The sequence below is a fragment of the Dermacentor silvarum genome, chromosome 8 (assembly GCF_013339745.2).
Source record: "Dermacentor silvarum isolate Dsil-2018 chromosome 8, BIME_Dsil_1.4, whole genome shotgun sequence".
Taxonomy (NCBI): Eukaryota; Metazoa; Arthropoda; class Arachnida; order Ixodida; family Ixodidae; genus Dermacentor; species Dermacentor silvarum.
Window position 1 is genome coordinate 50,398,988 of NC_051161.1, and position 10,114 is coordinate 50,409,101.

General features: G+C 42.7%; 1 protein-coding gene across 1 annotated transcript; it reads left to right on the top strand.

The window, feature by feature from the left end:
• Nucleotides 1–2,727: 2,727 nt before the first annotated feature.
• On the top strand, nucleotides 2,728–9,651 carry LOC119462660 (salivary cystatin-L2). Its single transcript, XM_037723971.2, has 3 exons — nucleotides 2,728–3,093; nucleotides 4,272–4,379; nucleotides 9,552–9,651. Exons 1-3 carry the CDS (start codon nucleotides 2,896–2,898, stop codon nucleotides 9,633–9,635), a joined length of 390 nt encoding a protein of 129 aa, XP_037579899.2. The 5' UTR covers nucleotides 2,728–2,895; the 3' UTR covers nucleotides 9,636–9,651.
• The last annotated feature ends 463 nt before the right edge of the window (nucleotides 9,652–10,114 follow it).

Sequence of the window (10,114 nt, forward strand, 5' to 3'; positions counted from 1 at the left end):
CACTGAAACTTGACAATGAAATACCTATTGCTGAGCTCCTTAGCTAAAATCAATGACTGTCGGCCGAACTTGCTGCCATACAATGCACGGGATAATTGTTGGAGCACCGCTGACAAATCCGAAAGGATGATAGCGTGCTGAGAACGCGTCCTCAGTTTACGAAGCATTGCAGTAATGGCGGCTCTTTCCACATTCTCAATAAGACCAACTGATACAGAGGGCCAGATCACGCAGATCTAATGAAGCGAATCTAATAAAGCTTGGACTTAAGAGGAAGCTTTCGCTCAAGCCTAACTCTGATGCCGCCTATTGAAATACATGTAAAACGCAGAAACGATTTCCTGATCCCACTGGGCCGATTTTACTTAAATTTGTTGCACATGAGAGAGAAAGGTAAATTCTAGTGACTGTCGGAGGCGAAATGTCGATTTCTGGCCGGCATTACTTAACTGTAATTTTCAAGAATTGGTAAGTTTGAAAAAAATAGAAGCACGAAGTTTACAAATTCGTAGCTCTGCACCTATATAAAAGATATCGCAGACCTGTGAACGGCATCTATTAGAGCATTCAAAGCAGACAAATTTGAGAAGCCAATTTATTTCTTACGTGAATTTGTAACATTGTTTACAAGGATTTTGCACAAGTTCTACACACAAAATAGTAGTCTATCTTAAATCCATGTAGAATATAGCTATATTGTACACTTTAGCTTTTCTATTCAGTGCAGTTTACAAGATTGTTATATCATGTTTCATTGCCGAGTTAGAGTTGTAAATTTGATAGTTTCGTTTTCTGAAGCTCTGCTATTTTGTCAATTTTATAAACAGTTGACGACTTAAATAAAAAAAATGTCGCAACCAACAGCCACTAGAGTTTCACTTTTCTTTTAACTGAAACAAACGTCATCAAATGTGGTGCAGTGGTTGCAGAGAAAAAGGAATTCTCGTTTTACATGTATTTAGATAGGAGCACACAAGCTAAAGCTTCCTCTTAAGGCGACGGCCACACCGCTAGCAACTTTCAACGTATTTCGCTTTACCACCTGCTTACCAACGCCTCCCACGGACCCACTCCCCATTCTACTACACCCTACCAACTGGTTCAAAAGAGACGATCTTTAGAAGAGCATCATCTGAAAGCACTAACAAAATATGGGCGCCCAGTAGCACAATTTACGTCAGAAAGTTAGGCATTCGAGAACTGCGTGCTTGCAATCATAATACTAGTTTACCAAAACTGCCCTTGTGTCGCAATCATGGCCAAGTTTAGGCAAGTCAGAGGCTAATGGACGTTCTTTTTACCCCGATGTCCCTATTTCTTAGCACCTTGCTGCGTCCCGGCGCAGCTCTCATTTCTACCACATATACTGTCATTAAAAACAAAATAATGCAAGATGTTTTTTAATGTTCTTTTTCCAGTGTCTGTGTACAGCTGTTTACTAAATTTTGAGAAAAATTAACGATGGTTTTTTTATTTTGATTTTTAAATAGTGTTCATTTTCGTCAAAACTTCACATTTGAGGCAAACTGTAAAAATGTAAATTTGTGCTACAGCAACACTATTCAGCACAATCGTTAAACAGGTCAAGGTCTCAAAGCCCACCAAATTCCAAAAGGCTACATTCATTAGTTTAGTAGATAAAAATTCGTAAATATAGCAAATTTCTAAAAGTGTAGCAAATTAAGAATTTTTTCTAAAACACTTCTGTTTTGCACAGAAGCCTCAAACAACGCTTGGTGACTCTTCTTTACGTATTCGTTTTACACAAGAAAATGCATTCTTTGTAGCCCTAATATTTTGTATTTGACATTGTTGTGAATTTTCGAGAATGCCCGGTGCATGTAAATGGAGCCTGCAACTTGAAGAATTTCGATATTTTTTCTTCTAAGGTATCCATTTCTCAAAAAATGCAAGTTCACTTTCGTACTACCGAGTGATATGGCCACAAAATATAAAATATTGAATAAAATCTAAAATATGAATTTTTGCACCCGTGTTGATCTCTCGTGGAATCACCCACCAGTGGTTGTGCTTTGGCAGCCACACATTGCTTTCTGCCTGACTTGTGCTGCTTGAATATGACGTTGTCTTACCTGGAACTAATTTGGCGAGAATCTTCTGAAATAAATATTACAGCTGATTTTAGAGCAGTAGCAAAACACCACGGGAAGGACTTCTTCAAACCTTTGTTACTTGCCCTTAGTTGGGACTCCGGGATCTATTCCTGTAGTGCATCCGTTGCCGTGTGGGCACATCGCAAACAGTATTGCGGTTACTAATGTCCTTCCCTCTGATTCCTAGTAAACAATTCAATATGAAGGCTTCTTTTTTGGAAAAATGATTTGATATCCCAGGTTTGTTGATGCTCTTTTCTTTCTGGATTGTCCTGGGTGTTTGTGCTGCATGAATGTTTTTTAACCGTAAAATACTACGTACCAACTAGCCCCAATTCAAGTTTTATTGAAGTTTTTTGTTGAGGCACGCAAAAACAGTGCATGGCAATCGCGCCTTACCTTCTCAACAGAAAGAATTTATTATGGATGGTACAAACGGATGTTTTCAACTAGGGGAAATGATCGTAGAATTAAACAATACCATCATTCAGGCCCACTATCTTTGCTGCCAACCATGCATGCTATAGTTTTTATCTGTTCCTTATCGTAGCGAGCCATAGAGACAATACTGTTATGTTTTTTTTTCTGTGACAGGTTCATGCCATTGCACATGTAGTGCTATCAAAGAGCAAGACCAGGCACCAGAATATCTTCCCGTTTGTGGGCGTACCCCAGAACAGAGACTCCTATAAATATAGCGCACATTTTCGCACTTTAGCGGAGATCGACGCAAGCGAGAAAACATTTTCTGTATTACCACAATTCAGCCGACTGTATCGCAATGAAGGCAACCATCGGGGTTTTCGTTGTAGCCACGATCACAGTACAATGTTATGCACATATGGTAGGCGGTTGGACCGAGCACAATCCCTCGAGTGATCCAAAATATTTGAAACTTGCCCACTTTGCGATCGCTCAACAGACAGCTGGTCTCACCCATTACAGTACAGTCCTCAGGCTCCTGAAAGTAGAGACACAGGTGAGTGAAGTTTTTCTTACTGGAGAAATGACGTGATATCGCAGGTTTGTTGATACTCTGTAGCTTTAAATCATCGGGGATTTTCAAGCTCCTACTGTAGAACCTACAATATTGTATATTATCAAATTTTTCCTGCACTAAAGATAGTATTCAGATGATTTACGTTTATTTTTCATTCAATGACATGAATATTACCCATCATTTGTTAGTTTCATTTCATTGCATTTATTATACCCTAAAGACCACAATGTATTACAAAGAGGAGTGGGGTAAAAAAGTTATAAAAGAAAGAAAACAAAGAAGGCAGCAAGAGACGTAATCATACACATGAGATGCCGGAAGCGATGGTGTCGATTAAGGCCGTACGAAATTGTTCGTGGTCTTCCATAGCAATCAAAGCACCGGGAACGTGCTTCCATTCTTGACACGTCCTGGGAAGTAAAGACTCATGACAAGCTTTGGTGCGACACTGCAAAACTCCAACTTTGTGTCGATGATCAATGCGAGGAGATATGTAGGTTGGTGATGAAATCAGGTTATCGCGCAGATATGATGTATATATATGTATATATATATATATATATATATATATATATATAGTATATTGAACAATTTTCTCTTGATCTGACAGGTCACTGCAAGTTTTTTTACAAAAAAAAAGCCTTCCTAGACAACATACATTTTGGATAATCTTGCTTATCCGTCAGTTCCCTCTTACCAGGATGTGCGGTTTATAGTCTACCTGTTTATTTAATCACACTGGAAAAAATACAGAACACACAATGGTAATAAAAAACACCAAAAAACTTTTTATACGAAGCTTTCAAAAAAAGTACTAAACCACTGAAGTACCCAAACTTAAAAAAAATAATATGCACTGACTATTTGCTATATTTTCACCCTTGACTATCTTTTGAGTGCGCCTACGGTGACATCACGTACATATGACAACCACACCAACTTATGGTCTCCTGGAAAAGTGGAACAATGTAAATAAAGGTACCGACAAAAAATGCGCTTATGGCTTATTAAAATACTCAGCTTTCGTTTTGGTAAGCAAAATTAAAAAAATACATTTTACCTCGGATAATTATCTGCAGAGCGCGGTGTGCCGCGCTATGAAGAATAGAAGTCAACCGTTGCAGGTCGAAAGTATGTCTTTTATTTTCCCGCCACAGGTTGTCGCTGGAGTCAACTACAAGTTGATATTCGAGACTGCTCCATCGAACTGTGCCATAGCTGATGGTCCATATTCTATCGAACACTGCAAGCCTACAACTGATCAGGTGAGTAATCTTGGCTGTTAGCAGGGCAGGGAAGAAATCGCATCCTTTTTTTATTATCTTGGTGATACACTATCCACTGCTTTTTGACGTTCTAGAAAAGAATTCCCTCGCTTTGTTGAAATGTTTACCGGGAAACGCTGGCGGCGAACGCTACGCATGAAGGCGATCTTTCTGGCAGAAACTATGCTCTTGCGTGGGCCGATCTTTCGTTACTGTTTCGCACTTCCATTATTTCAGTCCGAGAAGATTTAACAGAAAAGGCGTGACTGTCGGTGTTTTGTTTCATGACATCTGTTTGTCAGCTGTCATTGTTAAAATTGCGAGGAATAACTTTGCAAGGAATGTAGGAGAAGGTATGAACACCTTTAGTCATAGAAGAACTTTTGTGCCGTATAAATTACATACAAGAATATTTGCTCACAGGAGGCCAATGCCGGCTACAGTGCCGACAGCAGATTTTCTGTGACACGGGCCATTTAATACTATCGCGTTAATACAATATAAGGAGCACAGAGTGGCACACGCATTCCTGAAGTGTGGTGTAAAAGGAGAAAACCAACAATCAACAGCTCACGTACAAGGTGGCTTCGCATTTCTGGTACTGAATACAGCGCCTCTGCCCAATCATATGAACTGCATCTGCATCATTGCTTGAAGAGAAAAAATCCCGGCAGAACCAGCCTGAGGTTGATATCTATAATCAACCGCTTGCTCTGTTGTACCACTAGTAACCACACATGCTCTTCAAGGTCTGTATCGTGCTCAGCATTGTAGCAACGACGTTTGGCGTCCGCACGGCGCTGTTTACGGCTTTTAAGATCCGTGGGAGAGTCCTCCTTTGAACCACCCTCAGAGGAGGGCTTTTGTCACCTACATTTCGCCTATAATTCTCCCAATGCTGTACGTGGTGCCTTTGTTGGCGTCTTATGATTTGACGAATAATAATCGGGCCCTTTGGTTTCCTCTGTTCTTGTTCATTACGTAGTGAGGATTTCGAATCCGCCATCATTGATGCCTTCCGAAAGCATGTGTGGGTTTGTTGACAAGTTGCCTTCACAGAGAAAAAGTTCACGTGCTATGCGACGCATGCGGTAGATACGATCCACTGTCATGGCGGTGATTGGCGGCGCTGCCTAACACTTCCAGGTTAAGTTCATATAGACACGCATAAATACCCGAGAAAGTGGGTGCAAAAACGGTGCCACGGTAGCTCACGCGGTAATAGCATCGCACGCGTAATGCAAAGACGAGGGTTCGTATGCCACCAGCAGGCATTTGTATTGTCATCCACTTTCGTTTCAATTTTTTTGCCATTTTTCTAATTCAATATTTAATTACAGGTAATTCCCCCTATGCTGTCCTTGGTGTGATTGTTTCTGGAATCTTAGATACGGCTAAATTGATGTATATATTGTAACGACGTTGAGGAACACAGGTTAACAAAACAACGATATTTATTAAGGGCGAACCTGGGCTCACGACTAAAAGTCACTGCGATCGTGAAGAATGCCCGGCAGTCGCCTTCTAAAACTGGCGTCCAACCGTCTTCTTCTTTCTTCACGAGTCTTGCCTCTTGCGCGTGGCGCATGCGAGCCGGGTCCAACCGGACGCTCGTGCCACGAAGATCGCTGCCTGTTGTTGCTGAACAACACCACGGAACGGCGTGCACAGTGTCCAATACGAAGGGCGCGCAACTTGAATGTGGCCAAGTTGTCGCGGCATTATACCCCTCCTTAACGCATCGACCCGATGCGTGAGAGAAAGTAGTGGTTCCTGTGCGCTCTCGCTTTTTTTTTTATCATCTCTCGGGGTAGGGTTTCATGCGGACGATATGTACAACTTCCGTGGGGTTGCGCCGTCTGGAGCTCTCGTGTCCAGCGGATTTCACTTCGTAAGTGACGTCGCTTATACGACGAAGTATTTCGTAAGGGCCGAAATATCGGCAGAGAAGCTTTTCCGACAGTCCACGGCGTCGCACTGGGGTCCATACCTTGTTACCGGGCTGATAATGCGCATCACTACGTCGCTGGTTGTACCGGCAGAAGTCTATGCGTTGTTGGCGGCGTATTCGGTACCTTGCCATCTGTCGTGCCTCCTCAGCTCTTTGCAAGAAATCATCTAGGTCAGATGAGTTATTTTCTTCATCTAAGCGCAACATAGCATCCTAAGTTGTGGTTACTGCTCGGCCGACTGCAAGTTCAAACAGGGCGACTCGTGTTGTTTCTTGAACATCCGTATTATATGCGAAGGTGGTGTACGGCAAAATTTCGTCCCACAGTCTATGTTCAACATCGACATACATCGAAAGCATGTTAGCTAGTGTTCTGTTGAGGCGTTCAGTTAAACCGTTTGTCTGAAGGTGGTACGCCGTAGTTCTCCTGTGATAAGTATGTGTCATTTTCAAAAAGCATTTCATTAGGTCCGCAGTAAAGGCTGTTCCACGATCGGTAATAACAACTGTGGGGGCGCCATGCCTGGGCACGATATTGTTGACAAAGAATGTTGCAACTTCGACAACCATTGCACTGTGCAGGGAATCAGTTTTTGCGTAACGGGTCATATCGTAGCCACAACTATCCACTTTTTGCCTAAACATGATGTTAGGAAGCGTCCAAGGAGGTCCATACCGACTTGTTGGAATGGGGCTTTTGGTGGCTCTATTGGCTGGAGGAGGCTTGCCGGTTTTACGGATGGAGTCTTGCGTCTTTGGCACTCGCGACAAGTGTTGACATAGTGCTGCACGAATGCTAATAACTTAGGCCAGTAGTATTTCAGACAAATCCTGGCGAATGTACGGCTCTCGCCTATGTGTCCAGATGATGGTTCATCGTGACATGCGTGCAAAATTTCTTCTCGCATAGCTGTGGGTACGACAAGTAAAAAACTTTGTCTCGCTGTTTTCGAAGTTTCTTTTGTAGAGGACACTCCCTCGCAGACAGAACGAGGATAGCCTTCTAGAGAAAATACGCGAGAGTTGAACGTTGAGTCACTCCAAGCGCTGTAGAAGTGGTAGCAATTCCGGGTCATCTCGTTGTTGTTGAGCGATTTGTGATGCGTCAACAATGCCTAGGAACGGGAAATCCTCTTCTGACACACTTGCCTCGACTGGTGCGCGTGACAAGCAGTCGGCATTGCTCTGTTTCCTCCCGAATCGGTATACGAGAGTAATATCGTACTCTTGCAGCCTAATTCTCCATCTTGCTAGTCGTCCGGATGGATCCTTGAGATTCGCCAGCCAGCAAAGTGAATGGTGATCCCTGCCTGCTCTTAATGTTCTACCATAGAGGTAGGGTCGAAATTTACATATTGCCCAAATGACTATTGGACACTCTTTCTCGGTTGTCGAGTAGTTTGCCTCTGCTTTCGAGAGCTTACGGCTGGCATAATCAATTACTTTCTCCTGGCCTTTCTTCCACTGCACTAATATGGCACCGAGGCCGAAGTTACTCGCATTGGTATGAACTTCAGTGTCGGCTGTCTCATCAAAATGGGCAAGGAATGGAGAAGCTTGCAGGCGTTTCCTTAACTCGTCAAAGGCGTCCTGTTGTTCGCTTTTCCACATGAAAGGTACATCTTCTCTTGTTAGTATTGTAAGTGGCTCAGAAATGTTTGAAAAGTTTTCCACAAATATTCTGCAGTATGCGCATACACCGAAAAAACGTCGCACTGACTTTTTGTCCGTGGGTGTCGGGAACCTCGCAACGGCTGCTGTCTTTTCCGGATCTGGCCGAACGCCTTGAGCACTGATGACGTGTCCGAGGAACCGAAATTCATCGAAGCTGAATTGACAATATATATATATATATATATATATATATATATATATATATATATAAATGAGAAGCACAACTTCGCGGTTATCTTAGGTTCAATTACCCAACAGTTTTGGTCGGTGGACCGACCTTTTCAGTTCACCGACCGAAACTGTTGGGTAAATAAACCGCAGAGAACCGCGAAGTTGTGCTTCGCATTTTCTACATACGGTGGGCCCATTGAGCAATCCAGTTGCAATGTGTATATATATATATATATATATATATATATATATATATATATATATATAAATCAATAGAATCATATCATAAGAAGCCTAAATACAATGACACCAATAACAGCATAGGGGAAATTACTTGTACTTACCAATTGAATAAACGGCATGCGAAATTAATAAAAATGGATGCAAAATCAACTGTCCGCAGGTGAGGAACGATCACACGTCTTCGGATTACGCGTGGGATTCTGCTACCATTGAGCTACCGCGGAGCCGTTTTCCCATCCAATTTCTGGGGTATTTATGGTTTACAACTAGAACTAGCCCTGGGAGTGTTACCCAGCGCCACCACTCACAAACCATGGTGGCGAATGCGGAACATCCTTTCTGCCGCAGGCGTCACGAGCACGTGATCTTTTTGGGAGATGGCAACTGGTCAATAAACTGACACATGTGCTACCTGAAGGCATCACTGATGCCGGATTCGAGCCCTCGTTATGTAATGAACGAGAAGAAAGGGAACCGAGGGGCCCGATTATTATTAAGCATATCATAAGAAGCCCACAAACAATGACACCAAGGACAGCATAGGGGAAATTACTTGTACTTCTAATTGAATTAAAGGAATGATAAATTAATAGAAACGAAAATGGATGAAAAAACAACTGTGCGCAGGTGGGGAACGATCCCACGTCTTCGCATTACGCGTGCGATGCTCTTACCATTGAGCTACCGCGGAGCCGTTTTCCCATCCACTTTCTGGGGTGTTTATGTTTTACAACTAGAACTAGCCCTGGGAGTGTTACCCAGCGCCACCACTCACAAACCTAGGGGCGGATGTGGAACATCCTTTCTGCCGCAGGCGTCACGAGCACTTGATCTTTTTTGGTGATGGCAACTGGTCAATAAACCCACACATATGCTACTTGAAGGCCTCAATGTTGCCGAATTAGAGCCCTCGTTATGTAATCAACGAGAAGAAAGGGAACCGAGGGGCCCGATTATTATTAATTATATCATAAGAAGCCCACAAACATTGACAGCATAGAGGAAATTACTTGTACATAATTCTTGAATGAAAGGATTGATAAAAATAATGAAAATAGTGCACCCAAATATTCCATGAAAGTAGTAAAGTGTATTTTTAAAATATTACCTGCATGCTGTCTTTACCATTTCAGGCTTCAGCAGCCTGCACTGCAATCATCTACGAGCGTCCGTGGGATAACTACAGGGAACTTACATCCTTCAGGTGCCACAAGTGAAATGCCTACCTGACCGATACGAGGCCGCCTATATGCTGCGATATTGCTCATCTACAAGTGATCAAATTCAAATTGAAGATGTTACTTGCGTATTAATGAGGTGAATGCGAGAATAAACATATTTTTTGCAAGACGTGAGGTGCTATAAAGAGCGGTGAACCAACATTCCTTTATGTGGACAGCACAACGCCTTTTTCGATGTCGATGGCATCTCCACGCAATACACGTTCTTTTAATGTACATGCACGAGTAAATGATAATGTAACCCTTGGAAGTACTTTTCGTTCACCTTCTGGCGGTCAGGAGGCTCGCTCATCGTTGCATTCCGCGCTTTCGCAAGCGAAACAAAACAACGCACGCCGCGAATATGTTACCCGCGCCATCTTCTCGCTCACGTGGAATGAGCTGATCCGAACTGAGGCGCCGCAAACCGACCGTGCCGCCAAACACACAGGAAAAAGAAAAGAAAATGGTGATAC